The sequence below is a fragment of the Ochotona princeps genome, chromosome 7, assembly GCF_030435755.1.
Source record: "Ochotona princeps isolate mOchPri1 chromosome 7, mOchPri1.hap1, whole genome shotgun sequence".
Classification (NCBI taxonomy): domain Eukaryota; kingdom Metazoa; phylum Chordata; class Mammalia; order Lagomorpha; family Ochotonidae; genus Ochotona; species Ochotona princeps.
Window position 1 is genome coordinate 72,239,647 of NC_080838.1, and position 15,883 is coordinate 72,255,529.

Consider the following 15,883-nt stretch of genomic DNA (forward strand, 5'->3'; position numbering starts at 1 on the left):
GGAAGGCAGTCAAGGTCGGCCCTAAGCCTTGGTAGCCTGCACTTGCATAGAAGAACCGGAAGAGGCTCCGGGGTCCTGGCTTCGGATAGGCTCAGCTCTGCCCATTGTGGCCACTGGGGGAGTGGATCATAAGTCGGATGATCTTCCTCTGTGTCTCCTCTCTCTATACGATTTTGCAATAAAAATAAAATTCTTAAAAAAAATTATTACAATTACTTTCAGTAAAATTAGTATTAACAATTTCTTATAGTTGGTTGTGTACATATCATTTGATGATTTTCCTAAACTTTAGCATTTCAAGAAGTTGAAAACAAAACTCATGTTAATAGTCTAATATACTGAAGATTATAAACTGTAAATGAAGTAACTTCCATCACCCATTGGTTTAACAGAAAATAATGTCATGGGGCTGACACCACAGTGAGGCTATGGTCCCACCCACCTTTTGTGCCAGTATCCCTTACAGACATAAATCTGTTCTGAGTCCCACGCTCCATTTCCTACACAGCTGCTTGCTACAGGCTCGGAAGGACTATGGAGAGCCCTGACCCTTGAACCCCTGGACCCACATGAGACTCAGAAGAGGCTCTGGTATTCCAGCTTTGTATCAGCTTATCTCCTGCAGTTGTGGCTATTTGGGGAGTTAACCAGCAGGAGGATCCTTCTCTCCTTTCTATAACTTTCAAATAAAAATGAGTATTTACTATTGCCAGGGATCAAATTCTGGTATAACAGGTTTATCCACCACTTTTTACAGTGGCAACCCATATGGGCGTTGTTTGGAGACCCAGCTGCCCCACTTTTGATACAGCTCCCTGCTAATGTTCTGGGGGAAAAACAACACAAAAACACAGTAGAACCCAAGTGTTTTGCCCGGTCACTCACATGGGAGTTCTGGAAGTTCCTGGCTTCAGCCTAGCCCAGCACTGGCCACTGCAGCCATCTGGGGAAATGAATCAGTAGATGGAAGATCTCTGTCTCTCCTTCACTTTCTTGTAATTTTCAAATAAAGAAATATATCTTCCAAAGGGGGGGGGGGGAGCAGAAAAAAGGCTTAAATTGTAAAATGTACACTTTCAAGTAAAACATAAACCTACATGGTACTTCACTATATTCTACAAGTCAAAAACAACAGATTAAAAATTCATCTGGGGGATGAACCACAGAATAGGAAATCTATGTCATCCAATCTTGCTTTCAGAGCATCTAAAAACTATGCGGATGGAAGAACTTCCTCTCTGTCTCTCCTCCTTTCTGTATATCTGACTTTCCAATGAAAATAAATAAATCTTCAAAAAAAAAAAAAGAATCTTACATTCAGACAAGAAATACAACAGACAGGTGTCAATCTTTACCAATTTATTTTATACAAAACGGTAGCAATGTAGAATGAATCATCTTCCGTTGCCACACACGCGTCGTGAACATTCCAAGCCAACGTATACAATTTAGAAAGAAAAGCTAAATAATAGCATCAACCATGCTACTCAACATAGTTTTTTTATTTAAAAAGATTAAAAATTAGATAGCAATGTCTTCTTAATATTGCTCTCATTATTGAAGACTGAACAAAAATAAAAAGTGACTTTATAAGTTTAAAAAAAAGGAGGGAAAGGGAGAACAAAGAAGCTGCTACGACACTGCCAGACAGTCAAACCATCATACTTCTATATTTGCATACTTGATAGCAGCATTATTTCTTCTGAACCGTGTGCAACTACATGGAGAAACACATCAAAGCAAAATACCATGGCAGTTATCAGTCAAGATCCAAAAGAAAGGAAACAAACAAAAATAGTAGTTCTAGGATGAACACACTCTAAGATGAACATTCATGGAGAAGAAAATCAGTATCTACATCCTCGGCCTGTTCTCCTGCCCCAGTAAGTGTCAGCTTAGCTGGCAGCTATGCATTCTGGCGAATGGGAGATTTCCAGTTCTTATTATACTGCATGCTTGGAACAAGGGGATCATAATCCTTCTACACAATGAACTTTAAGTAGACAGCTGAAAATAAATTTACTACTTGTAAACACACAAAAAAAATACAAGATTTGTTTTTTATCTTCAAACGACCAGTGCTTTCCAAGCACATTATCTTCGATATCGACCTCTCTCCCCTCGGTCTCTGTCCCGATCACATAATCGCTCTCTTTCTCTTTCTCTATCACGGCCTCTCTCTCTCTCTCTGTCTCTTCTGTTATCTCTGGGACGATCTCGCTCTCGCTCCCGGTCTCTTTCGTGGGGTCTACTTCTCCGGCCACTGACAACAGCTTGTGTCCGACGCAGGAAATCATCAACCCTCATATCATAATCATGCTAGAAAAGGGAAAAAATGGATTAGGCATGTCAAAACTCCGAATGGAACTTACGTGTTTCTATGACTGGTAGAGAGGCAGAATCCAGAGAAACGCAATAATGAATGAATCCAAGTAGTATAATTTAGAGAGTCAGGAAGATATGAGCTGCCTCCTGTGGGCTATTCTGCTTTCTGACTCCACAGGACTGCTTCAGGAAGATGTTAGCCAAAGCAGTCACCTGGTCCTAAGCAGCAAGCATTATGCCTAAACACTGCCAGAGTGTGTATTTGCTTTTTAATTAGCAGGCTAGCCTTATTTCTCTCCTCTCTGAATTCTACAAACTAACCAAAACAAATTCTGCCCTCTTGAGATGAAATCAGGAAGTCATCTAAATTCTGTCTCAAATGAAATAGCTGCTACTAACAATTAAGGGAATCTTTTTTAAAGAAGTACATACTTTCGTTTCATACCTAGCAAACACCACACAAAAGGAAGATAATAACAGCAGAGGATAGAATAAAAATCAGAATGAGACACAAGGGGAACTGTGGCTACCGTAAGCTTAACTAAATGCTCCAGTTCACGGTTTCCGGTCTTTTCCTCACTTACTGACTTTGGTACCCTTACAAAAGGCAACACAGCAGAGCATACAGTCAAAACCAAAATTCCATACTATCTTTCATAATGAGCAAATGTTACATTAATATACATATACGTCATGTATATGTAACCCAAACCTACCATGTAAAAGTCCATGAACTATAACTTAAGGAAGGTATACACTTCAGGGGCCTACACAGTGGCTCCAGACTAATCCCACCCCCCTTGCAGCACCAGCATCCCATACGTAAACTGGTTCCAGTTCCACTTAATCCACTTCCAATCCAGTCCTTGCTCATGGTCTGGAAAAGACAGTGGAGGATAGCCCAAACTCCTAGGCCGTTGCACCCATGTAGGCGACCCTAAGTTAGTTCCTGGCTCCAGCCATTAGGGCCATTTGGAGAGTGAACCAGCAGATGGAAGATCTTTCTTGTCTTTCCTTGTCTCTAAATCTGCCTCTCAAATAAATAAATCTTAAAAAAAAAAAAATAAACAAAAAAAACAAACCCTTCAATCAAGGATTCCTAGACTTCTTATTTTAAAAACCACATGATCCTATACAAAAGGGATGCTTTTAGGATATCACAACCCAGCCAATGACAATTTCATCGTACACAGGCTGTGTATTTCTCTCTCATATGGCTAACTGAAAACAAGTATTAAATCTTAGTCATAATTTCATTTTCTAAAAATGGAAGTGCTAACAGGAAAAAAAAATGGATAGCATTTATTAAACTCAGTAACACTAATACAAAAAACCTGAGACTAGCTACCTTTCACACATCCCATTTTGAAATGACCCAAAAGTAATTTATCAATCACTAAAAGACAGCTATTCTCATTTCTTAACATGTTTGCTGCTTGCCAGTACTAACAGAGCTAAAACAACTTACTTAGTTCCTAGTTTCAACAAAATTTAGCAGAAACCAATGATTCAATCAAGTGGAAGAGTCTGTCAATACATTCTATTTGTTCTCTAATAAGAAAGATTTAATAGATAATTCAATATATACCATCTATCCTTTATATATTCAGGCAATTAGAATATATAAATACTTCATTAAGTATTAGTGACACAACTGTAATTAAGATCCTAGTTCAAAAAAGAAAAATATCTTAGATATCACCTACCCAGGACAGTGCGTAACAACTGAACTAATCTATGTAAGAACTGCCTCAACTTCTGACCTTAATTGAATTGGTAAAACCTACCTACACAATCTCAATGCGCACAACCAAGTATTTTTAATAAAGCAAGTTGTGAAGTACTCCAAAATAGATGGCAATAAGAATTTACATAGGTCTCCGTCACCCAGCATGATCTGGTATCCGGATACTTAGAACTGCAGAATCCTAAGTAGTTCCCTCAGCCCTGTGCCTTCGGGTGCACTTACTACACGCTTATCTCGGTATCTTGCTTCATGTGGTACTGGGTGATGTCCTGAGTAGGGTGGATGAGCTTGAGGAGGTGGAGCATGGTGTTGATAGTAAGGATGATGTGGAGGTTGTTCCATTCCTGGATAAGGGGGCTTTAAAAAAAAAACAAAAGCAAAAAACAAACAAAAAAGCTATTCTTAGACTCTATCCCATCAAAACCAATAACCCCTAACAAATAATGTAATCTGCACCAGTTATATATTTTGATGACATTAAGATTCAGGGGGAGGGAGGAGGGAAGAAAAAAGAAAAACCTGCTGAAAACAGACATAGTGGCCACTTACACACCTTCTAAGGTTTAACATGGTTTTAATTTTCTCATAGCATTTAAATACTAACAAAACGGCAAACACATAGTACTTACTATGAACCAGGCACTGTCCTATTACTTTACACTTAGTTTCTCTTTTTTTGTAAGATTTTTTTATTTTTATTGGAAAAACATATTTATAGGGAGAAGGAAAGAGAGAGAGAGAGTGTGAGTGAGAGAGGGGGAGAAAGATCTTCCATCGCTGGCTCACTCCCCAAGTGGTCACAACGGCTGGAGCTGAGCCAAACCAAAGCTAGGAGCCAGCAGCTTCTTCCAGGTCTCCCATGCAGGTGCAGGGTCCCAAGGCTTTGGGCTGTGCTCAGGCCACAAGCAGAGAGCTGGAGGGGAAGTGGAGCAGCTAGGACACAAACCAGCACCCACATGAAACCCAGCACAAGTAAGGTAAGGACTTTAACCACTAAGCTATCACATTGGGCCCTATACCTAACTTTTCATTTAATTCTCATTCTTCAATCTTCATGAGTTAAGTATTAGCATTTCTAGCTCACAAAAGAAAAAACTAAAGTATCAAGAAACTAAGTAGGAGGCTGGTGCCATGGCAAAAATATAATCCCCACCTTCAAACACTACATCCCACATGGGAGCCAGTTTGTGTTCCAACTGCTCCACTTTCAATCCAGCTCCCTCTTTATGGCCTGAGAAAGAAGTAGAGGATGGTCCAAAGCCTTGAGAGCCAACTCCACCATGAAAGACCAGAAGATGTTCCCGGCTCCTAGATTCAGAATGGCTCAGCTCCGGCCCTTGCAGCCATTTCAGGAGTGAACCAGCAGATGGAACCAGCAGATTAAAGATCTCTCCATGTCTCTTCTTCTCTGTGTTAATCCACCTTTCACAAAATTAATAAATCTTTAAAAAAAAAAAAAGAGCTAAGTAACTGCCTTACAATCATACTGCTAGCAACAAGGTGGAATCAGAATACAATCTCTGTTCTACAATCCAGGTTTTACGCTTAACCACTATATACGAATTTACCCAGCTGCCCAAGCACTAAATGAACTTTGAAATGTCATTACAAAATAAGGGACAAATCAAGGGTTACTTTCATAGTGTTGACAGCCCTTAATAAAATATTTCAATTTTAAAAAACTTATTAGAACCTAAAGGAAAGAAATTCTATAATTCAACTGTTTTAGAGTAGTACAAAACTATTTCAAATGAAATAAAATAAGCATCAGATGAAAAGGTCACAACATAGAGCATTTTTTTTCAAAGATTATTTATTTGAAAGGCAGAGTGACCCAGGGAATAGGAAAGAGACAGGAAAAGGAGCTCAAGTTACATCCATGGATTTACCCCCCCTAAGTGGCACACACAGCAGGAGCTGGAACATGCCAAAGACAAAAGCCAAGAACTCAAATATGTGTCTCTCACATAGATTATAACGATACGAGTTCTAAAGGCAAACTGTGCTGCCTCCCCAGGCATATTAGCAGGGAGCTGGATTGGAAGCAGAGCAGCACGGACACAAACGTGCACTCCAATATGGAATGCTAGCACTGCGAACCGGTGTAACTCGCTGTGCCACAATACAGCCCCAGTGGATAGCATTTAAACTATGTTAGAAACATAACAGCTACCTAAACTACTAAATTTATTGGCAATTAATGCTTTAACCACTCTACTTATTTTAATATACTCTAAAAATATCCAGTTTCCTTATGGGAAATAATTAAAAAATCAGGAATTCAGGCTTTATTCTTAAAAAAAAAAAGACTGAAGGGGGAAGGTAGATAGGGAGGGGGCTAACAAGAGAGATGATTTTCTTCTGACCTTCCATCTGCTAGCTCAATCCTCAAATGCCTGCAACAGCCAAAGACAGACCAGGCCTAAGTTAGGAATCCTACTAGGGTCTCCCACATAAGTGGCACATGGCCCATCATGCACTGCCTCCCACACACATCAGCGGGAAACAAGATCAGAAGCAGAGTAGCCCAGGACTTAAATCAGTACACCCAACGAGAGACAGCTGTCCTATGCCACAATGCTTACTCATCCTGGGGCATTATTAGTCCTAGTTTATGCAGATAACAAAATTTTTAAATACAACAAGCTAAAATTACCATGTATTCTGTGGATTTTATCAACAATTCTATAAGGCAAAGACTGCTCCATTAAATTTTAATCTACATGAGGACAGGCCTACTATACACTTCATCAGCCACTTCCAATACCCAGAGCAAACACAGTGCCTTGTACAGAGTAAGTGCTGAGTATGTGTTTGATAAGTCAAACAACTGACAAAGACCTACTTAACTTTACAGGTGAGGAAAAGTAAGAGATACAAGATAAAACCTGTCCAAGGTCTGAGTTGGGGAAGAGAGGGAAACATTTTTATGCTCCCAGGAAGAATTCATATTTTAACCATTACCATAAAACATCATTATTATTTTCCATCAGGAAATGCTATTAATGTAAATCAACATATCCATTAGTCTTTTCATTTCAAAAGAGCCTGTAAACATTTGTCACAGAAAATGTGCATTTTTCATCTTTTAATGGTTACTGCTACAGTATTCCAACAGAGTACTGAAATTACCAGGAACTGCATATTAAGTTAAATAGCTTCTAAAAATAAATCAATAAATAAAAAGGAATAATACAAACCATTCCTTGCCAAGGTGGTGGAGGTCCCATGTTATGAAATTCCCTCACATAATCATTGTAGGACTAAAATGAAAGATGATAACGTCAATAATAAATAAAAATCTTCCCACAACTAAAAGTAAAGCAGATCCTTGTATAATATCAAAGTTAATGCTTACCCCATTTAAAAACACATCTCGACGAACTCCTGAAAATCGTCTGTTGGGAATAAGATTTGTGAAACTAAATTCAGGTAATTCACAAACTAGTTCCAAGAATGTAATTCAAAGCTAAGCAAGAGTGAACCCAACTTACCTGTCCACTTCCTGGTACCGTGGGTCCTTTAAATACCCTGTTCAAACATCAAGCACTTCAGTAAGTCAAATTCATACTTTTTGTTCTGGTATTACAATTAAACCTTCCTTACCACTCATTTCAATTCCTTCCATGAAATATGACTTTAAGTGGTGTTATTATTCCATTTTCAAATGTTCTTCTCAGATTAATAACAATCTAGGAAGTAGCTAATAACTTAATACCACTACTAGGTAAGCTTTCTTATACAACTTGTAAATTCATGAGCCAAATCTTGCTAGATAATTTCTTCATTCTTTATGATGGGTAAGGTAAGAGCAGAGGTACTATTTTGAAGACATTGTAATAGAACTTCCTTAAAACAAATGTTTACTTCGACCTACAGTATACTTAATGCCTCGCATAAAAAAGAAAAACAAAATTGCAAACATTGCAAAAATGAAGACACACATTTTAAACCAAAGAACCACAGCACTGAGAGAAATACGCTTCCTCCGCTTCCATTAGAAGCATGCCGACAAATTAAAATGTAAAAACATGAGTGGTCATGTTACTGAGGAGAAATTATTTCCATCATCTGCAAGAAAATACTCATTTTGGAGAAGAATGAGAATTCTTTGTCACTTGGTACACAACAGTAACAACCAAGCTCGGTGAGACCAATTTAAAAATTGTGTTGTTTACTAAATGTATTTTGCTCTATGATATCCTTTCTTGAACACGGTCTGTCTTTTAAATTCTTCACTAAGGGATACACTGATTTAAAAGTATATCTTAGATTACGAATCAAATTATTTCTCATTCCTCTCCAAAATTTTGACACAAAAGCTTTGTTTTCTTCCAAAAAGTGTAATTTGTTCCTAATTAAGACTAAATACCAGGGAAAACACTGAATGTACAAGGACACCAAAAGCAAAGTATAAGATGACTACTTTCCTCAACTACATTTAATTTTTTTATCTGCAGGCCGTTTCCATTTTTGCAAAATTAGCAATTTGAAGCAATTAACAGGTTAGGATGAATCACACTGAAATAGACTATACCTTAACAAATCAGGCGAAGAGTGAGGACCTCTGAACAGTTTTTTAAGGTCTCAATAATCCTGTCCTAAATTTTTCTCTTTTAAAACTAAGATTCTGGTGGAAGGGATTATTTTTGGTTTTTTGTTGTTTGTTTCGTTTTAAACAAGTCAAATATCTGCAGGATTATAAAATATTAACCTGGTCTCTGGTGAAACTCAGGGGGATAGTCAATCCTTGGTTTCTTTCTGCTGTTATGAATATCATAATCTTCTGGTCGACGCCTACACAAATTAGACACATTAGAAATTAAACCAAAAACTGCTGGGATAACAAAGAGTAAAGCAAGAGTTTTTGACAAAAATAAGAACAGAATAATCCATCATATTTTTTATCTTAACATCTCAATTTCTGGAGAGCAAATTAATTCAACATTTCTAAATTTTGATTCCTCAAATTAATTTCCGTAAGCCAAACCTTAAACGTATCGCAGCAGGTAGATATTCTCTCCATTCTCATACTATGAGACAACTGGAAAGAGTAATCTGATCAAAATATGCAAATAAAACTTGAGCAGTCTGTACAAAGTAAACAAGCCACCCTCCAACTAATGTAAACTTTCACTATAACAATTAAAACACTTTCCCAAATATAGTCTCCATTCAGGTGAAGAGAGGGAGGGAAGGGAAACCTACCATCATTATACAAAAAAAATAGTCAATAAACTTCTTAATGTCATTATAGGTTAAGTCTGAACAAAATTTTGTAATATAATTTTCTCTCCTTTGCACAAAATTTTGCTTTACATAACCATACAGGAAATTGAACACTTATTAAAAGTGACTTTATAGAGAAATTGTTAAAAACAACTTTGAAGAACTGATTTCTTCATACCTCTTAATAACATTCTACATTTAATAGCAGCCAGAAATTAGGGCAACTTTTTTCCAGCAACAGCATCTGATAATAAAACTAGCTTTTATAAATTGGCAAATAACAGGCCAGAGTTCATAAAACTAGTCCAAATGTACTCTAAGGCTGAATCTATGTACAGCAGGTTGCCCTTTACTGCCTCCCATAAACGCTGATGGTTAATGTTAACACATCACAAATACGTTTCATTATGTAGAATTCAGTAAAGAGCTAAACAAAATAAAAACAGAAACAGTATTTAGCATATAAAAGTCTCTCTTTACCCTTGAGGTTCAACAGCTGTAAACCCTGGCATCACTGATTTTTCAGGTATTATTCTGCATGTTGACCACATTCATTAACTTTTTCAACATAAATTCACTCAAACTGCAAAGTTAAGTGCAATAAACCCAACCCGCCAACAGAATTAAAAACATTGCATCTACAATAAATAATACTAAGAAAATTAAGAGCTGGTTTAAAAAATAAAACATACCGCTTTCCTGAAGTTTGGGGAGTGCATTTACGACCGGTATAAAACATGATAGTAACAGTTCATATGGTAGTCCAACTACTGACTTTAAGCTGTAAGCCACATACATAAATGGAGGCCCTGGCAGGCTTGAGAGAAGGTGTAGTGGTGTTTTAAGTATGGTTTGCAGTCCATTGCAAAACTGAGGTAAAAACTTCACTTGCATATACTGTATTTTGTACTGGAAACCTCTTAAGCTTAAAACTTGAAAAGACATCTCGGTGCTCAGTCCTTTTAGGCCAGAAATAAGGGGCCCTGCCAGGTGTCCTCCTACCTACTCCATAGTGTCCTTTTTAAGCTCAAAGAAATGGGGACTCTTGTTGGATTATCTGTACCTACCACAGGACGTTTCCACCGAAAGGAAACTTAACCAAAGGTTTCATCCCATCAACCACATATCCAACAGTCTTTAGCAGAATATTTTAGATTTAGCTGTACGCAAATCTATACAGGGAAAGGTGTTGGGTAGAAGGGCTTATATCAGTTCTTTGCAAAGACTTCTCCAATTCTGTAACAAGTTAAACCCCCTTTTCCTGGAAAATGCTGTTTAGTTCATAAAGCAGTGATCAATAACCATGGCGATCCTCTAAAACACTTTTAAGTCCACAAGTACTGCCAGCCAGCATCTGGAAAGGCTGTGAACAGACACAGCAACAGCCCTTCTTTTTGGTTTGCTGCCGGGTCTCCCAGGGCCACTTGATCCCCTTTGGAAAGAACCTACTGTTTTCAGAAGCAGGAAGATGTGTGAATTCACTGGGTACATGTTAGAGAATATTTGGCAATGGGGTTAACACAGCACGGTGATAAAATTTCAAACAGTCCCAATAATGCTCCTCTTGAGTATCAAAATAACTTAATATTTATCCTCTAAATGAGGCGTCATCTTCTGAAAAAATATTAGTGATCCTTTATATAAGTCCCACATCTGACAAGGCTTATCCAGAGACACACCTGAAAGAAAGGCTTTTTACAAAATATTAACAATTTTTGCAAATAAAGACTTGACCTTCTTTTCCTTTTTTCTACCCTGTTGATAGAACAAATGCCTACCTCATTTTCAACTGTATACTGTATTATCAAGTATTAGCTAATCTAAACTGGCTATCATTCTTTGGCAAATTTTTCTGCACAAGGGGAGCTCCCCATTTTCATCTTGAAAAATCACTGAGACCAAGGTGACCATGTGAAATCCTCAATGAAGCCACAAACTAGTCCATGCAGCTTGATTTGAGGATTTTCTCTTTCTTCTTTACCGCAGAACAAACTTTTGACGAATCATATTCCTCCATCATGTTATTCTGATACATGTGCCTACTATCAGTCCAAAGAACGTTTCTAACCTTCCCACATCCCGGACTGGTTCTCGACGGGATGGACGTCCTCTTGATCTGGGCTGAGAATGCATTCTTCTCTTATGACGCATTTTATGAATGACCTGATACAAGTCAATACTTTCATCAGGGGGAAACAGAAGACAAAGCTGGGTTCCACATTCAAGTTCAATTTCCTAGAATAGGAAAGTTACAGTTAACAAGACAAAAACAAGCAAACCTTTACTAGACTTTAATTTCTCTGATGTACGAATCAGGAACTGACTTGAATGCTTCCTTCTGCTGCAGGTCACCTGAGATGCTAATAAACTGCCTTCACATAAACAAGTGGTTTGTGTATTTCTATGGCCAGCAAAAACCGAAAGCATAAAATCTCTATGTAGAATATTCATGTACAGTTGCTTAACACTGAAAATAAATCTCTGAAAACAAGGGAGTCTTTCTTTGTACAAAGTACAAAAATCACAGATACTGTCATTCATCTCAAAACAGTGTAGGAAAAAACTCACACTTGTAGGTGTTGCATTAGCTTGCAATATATAAATGAAATGAAATACCAAAAAGTAACTACAAAGGCAACTGAACTACAGGCTTTTAAAAATTAAATCGTATGCTCAATTACCAGTATGATCACTTTACGGGCAACGAAAAATCATACTAGAATTCCTTGCCCCCACCATGTGTGAGAACTGTTACACTTTATTTTCAGTCACATCACACAATTTCAACTTCATTTGCAGATTCAATGTCTTGTTTCTTTCCATTCAAAAAAAATTTCAGTAAAAATGCTAAACAGCATTTTAAAATGTATTATACATCGTGCAAAATTTGTTAGTGACAGCATAGTAAAAACATCAGTTAAAATGAGGGCATCCGTTCAATTTTTTCCTTCAACAGTATGAATCTGACTATATAAAACTACTTGTATCAACACTCAATATTAACCACTTACTGACCAGTCAAAACTTTGTAGTAACCATGAATACCAAATTAGAACTATTTCACAAGGAAAGAACTGGTTGGTGGAAAAAACCATATTTTTAAAGAAATCAACTAGAACAAACCTGTCCATCACGTCCAATTTTTACTGGCTTATGTTCGTTCCAAGGATTGGTAAGATGAGCTGACTTAGTGAAGGGTAATTCTCGTCTAAAAGAAAGTAGCATCAATTACATTCTTTGGCAAAACCTAAAAACTCTACATCACTTCAGCAGTAAATTCTTATTTTGTCATTTAAATGTGACTAAAATTTAAACACTGCCTTATCACTGGTAGAACACAAACACTAGAGAGATCTTTCTGACTAGCTCTCACATACTTTCTAAGTAAAAGCTAAGTAACACTGGTATTACTCCAACTTAAAATGAAAATAGGGTTGCATTCCAATAAACTAGTAAAATTATCTTACTTGAAACTATCCAAGTAAATAAAATAATTTTTAAGCTGAAACTTAAGTTTAATACACCTAACCAGAGCACAGAACGCAGGGCGCTGTGACATCTTCATGATACTCTGCAGTGGTCATATGGATGACATTTGTGATCACTGCAACAGCCCACTGCCACGTATAGGGAAAGAACACTCTTCTGCATAACGCTAGCTTGTGAAAAGACCAAAACTCAAAGTTCAAGCACAGTCTCTATTAACAAATATCACTTCAATCCATCTTAACAAAGTTAAGCCAGGGACCACCTATCTGGACAGCACTTAAGGGCATGGGGCTTACATTTTAGCTCTCTTCTCCCTTCCTGGGTTTCTTCATCTTAGAAGGAAGGTCATCACCATCTACACTTCAGTAGTTCACAAATGAAATAACTCATTTGGCATACTTCTGTTTCCATGTACTCAAAAAAGAACTGCACTTGGTAATTGACCAACAAGCCAAACCCTAAGCCGGCTAATAACAAGAAATGAAACAGAAGAATCCCCATTCTTGGTTCAGGGCTATTTTTCCAGATTTAAGTCTTCCTCCCTATTCAATTAGGTGTATTTAATATTTTCTATCATTTCTTCAATGGCTCCAAGTTGTAAAATTATTTATAAAGAATCATTCAATTTATGCAATCTACTAAAATTCAACAGTTATCTATATGAGCAATAAAACTATATTCCATTTTTATAATAGTCTCAATACAGTTTCAAAAGATCAAAATGCCGACTAAGTAGGTTTGTTAGGTTCCTTAGAAAAACATTTAACTATTCAGTTAAATCAGTCACCCCCAAAACTGTTAGAAAGTCAGAGTAATTATTTTCCACTCTCCAGTTCACTAATGCTAAGAAAGAAGTAAATTACAGATACACTAAGTACTATTTCCTGTAATCGTCTTATTATTTATATTGTTGTATTGCTAATACACAAAGCAAACAAAACACTTGAAACTGTTGATGCAGTAAACTTTTGTGGTAGCCTATAGAAACTTAACAGGATTACTGAACTGAGCAATGTCAGAGTGTGACACTTACTTCTGGATCCAAATCGCTCTAGGAACAAAACAAAAAAGGAGGCAAGTACAAAAACAAACTACTGCAGAGTCTTAACAACACTCCCAACTAGCAGCCTATTCAAACAAGGGAAGACATGTCCACTATACCTGCAAATCCAGTCAATTTTAAAGACACCTCCCAACATCTTAGCACTCATTCCTGCTGGAAGCACCCAGTGTATAGGAGATCCTCCGTGATGTGATTCTGAAGAAAGTCTTGCAAAACCTAAAGGAATCATGCAACACAACAAATATGAAGATGATAATATAATTAATGTTCTTACATATCCAAACTATTTTTATTTCTTACCTTGAAATTTTCCACTCTCTCTGACTGAAAATATTAAGATAACACTCCTTGCAGATCTGAATGCAACATTTAATTTCTTCTCATTTACAGGCAATGTAGACCATACACCCTAAGCAAATAACAAAGAACACAAATTGAAATTAACTGTAAATCTTTCATGCTTCCTATTTACATTTGCAAAGCAGTAAAACTTTCAATATGCTTTAAATTCAGGCAAGCCATACTGAAGAAATGTCTCACAGATCAGCTTTAAGCAGTAACTTTTTTTAAAAATTAGGAAAAATTGTTCAGAAAGCAACTAGTAAACACAACATAGAGAAGCACTAAAGTTTTACAGTCTAGAATTCAATACAGCACAACTGTTTACCTACAATCCTTTTTAAATCACAGCAGTAAACACATGTTGCTATAAGGAGAATCACAACTTGTGTCTTTGAAAAGTGCCAAATTAAATATTAAAAATTGTCTGGAATCAGGGGCGAGGAATGTAAAGCTGCTGCCTGCTGCACCAGCCTCCCATACGCATGCCACATTCAAGGCCCAGTTGCTCCACTTCCACTCTAGCTCCCTGCTGGTATGACTGGGAAAGCAACAGGAGTGCTTAGGACCCTGAACCCACACGGGAGATTTGGAAGGAAGTTCTTGGCTCCTGGCTTCAATGTGGCCCAGCCTCAGGCCACCGTGACCATTTGTGGAGTAAGCCAACAGACGGAGGATCTCTCTCAGAAAAGAAAAAAATCATTTTATTAGTAAAATGATGTCATTTATTACAAATAATAAATTTCTGTGAGAATTCTGGCATTTCTTATTTTTTAGTTTAAGCTCAAATGCTGACATATCGTTAGAGAAGAGTCTAGTGCTTTTCAGCTACATCTGGAATATACACTAAATCTTTTTTAAGATTTGGTTATTCAGGGCCCGGCAGCGTGGCCCAGCGGCTACAGTCCTCGCCCCGAACGCCCCGGGATCCCATATAGGGGCCAGTTCTAATCCCGGCAGCTCCACTTCCCATCCAGCTCCCTGCTTGTGGCCTGCGAAAGCAATCAAGGACAGCCCAAAGCCTTGGGCTCCTGCACCCCTGCGGGAGACCGGGAGGAGGTTCCAGGTTCCTGGCTTTGGATCGGCACAGCACAGGCCGTTGTGGCTCACTTGGGGAGTGAATCATCGGACGGAAGATCTTCCTCTCTGTCTCTCCTTCTCCTTGTATATCCGACTTTGCAATAAAAATAAATAAATCTTTAAAAAAAATTCTTAAAAAAAAAATATTTATTATTTTTATTGGAAAGGCGGATATACAGAGAGGAGAAGAGACAGAGAGGAAGATCTTTCGTCCGATGATTCACTCCCCAGGTGAGCACAACGGCCGGTGCTGTGCCAATCTGAAGCCAGGAACCTGGAACCTCTTCCGGGTCTCCCACGCAGGTGCAGGGTCCCAAAGCCCTGGGCCGTCCTCGACCGCCTCCCCGGGCCACAAGCAGGGAGCTGGATGGGAAGTGGAGCTGCCGGGACCAGAACCGGCGCCCATAAGGGATCCCGGGGCGCTCGAGGCGAGGACTTTAGCTGCTAGGCTACGCTGCCGGGCCCAAAAATAATAAATCTTAAAAAAAAAAAAATTTGGTTATTCTTGGGCTACCATGCCAGGACCCCAAATGGACGCTAGTTTGTGTCCCAGCAGCTCCACTTCCCAGCTCTGGCTGTTGCAGCCAGTTGGGGAGTAAATCAATCGACAG

At 38.1% G+C, this 15,883-nt stretch overlaps 1 protein-coding gene across 2 annotated transcripts in view; it reads right to left on the reverse strand.

Moving 5' to 3' along the window:
* Positions 1–1,344: 1,344 nt before the first annotated feature.
* Positions 1,345–15,883, reverse strand: part of YTHDC1 (YTH N6-methyladenosine RNA binding protein C1) — a 29,406-nt gene continuing 14,867 nt past the window's right edge. The window contains exons 8-17 of one of the 2 annotated variants that reach the window (XM_004590851.4): positions 14,154–14,262; positions 13,952–14,069; positions 12,425–12,509; positions 11,370–11,536; positions 8,787–8,869; positions 7,567–7,603; positions 7,431–7,494; positions 7,273–7,335; positions 4,295–4,429; positions 1,345–2,319 (exon numbers count right to left, since the gene is read on the reverse strand). In XM_004590851.4, coding sequence (XP_004590908.2) covers positions 2,095–2,319; positions 4,295–4,429; positions 7,273–7,335; positions 7,431–7,494; positions 7,567–7,603; positions 8,787–8,869; positions 11,370–11,536; positions 12,425–12,509; positions 13,952–14,069; positions 14,154–14,262 — 1,086 coding nt within the window. In that variant the 3' untranslated portion in view covers positions 1,345–2,094. The remainder of the gene's footprint in view (positions 2,320–4,294; positions 4,430–7,272; positions 7,336–7,430; positions 7,495–7,566; positions 7,604–8,786; positions 8,870–11,369; positions 11,537–12,424; positions 12,510–13,951; positions 14,070–14,153; positions 14,263–15,883) is intronic. The other variant, XM_004590852.3, reaches the window with a different exon arrangement.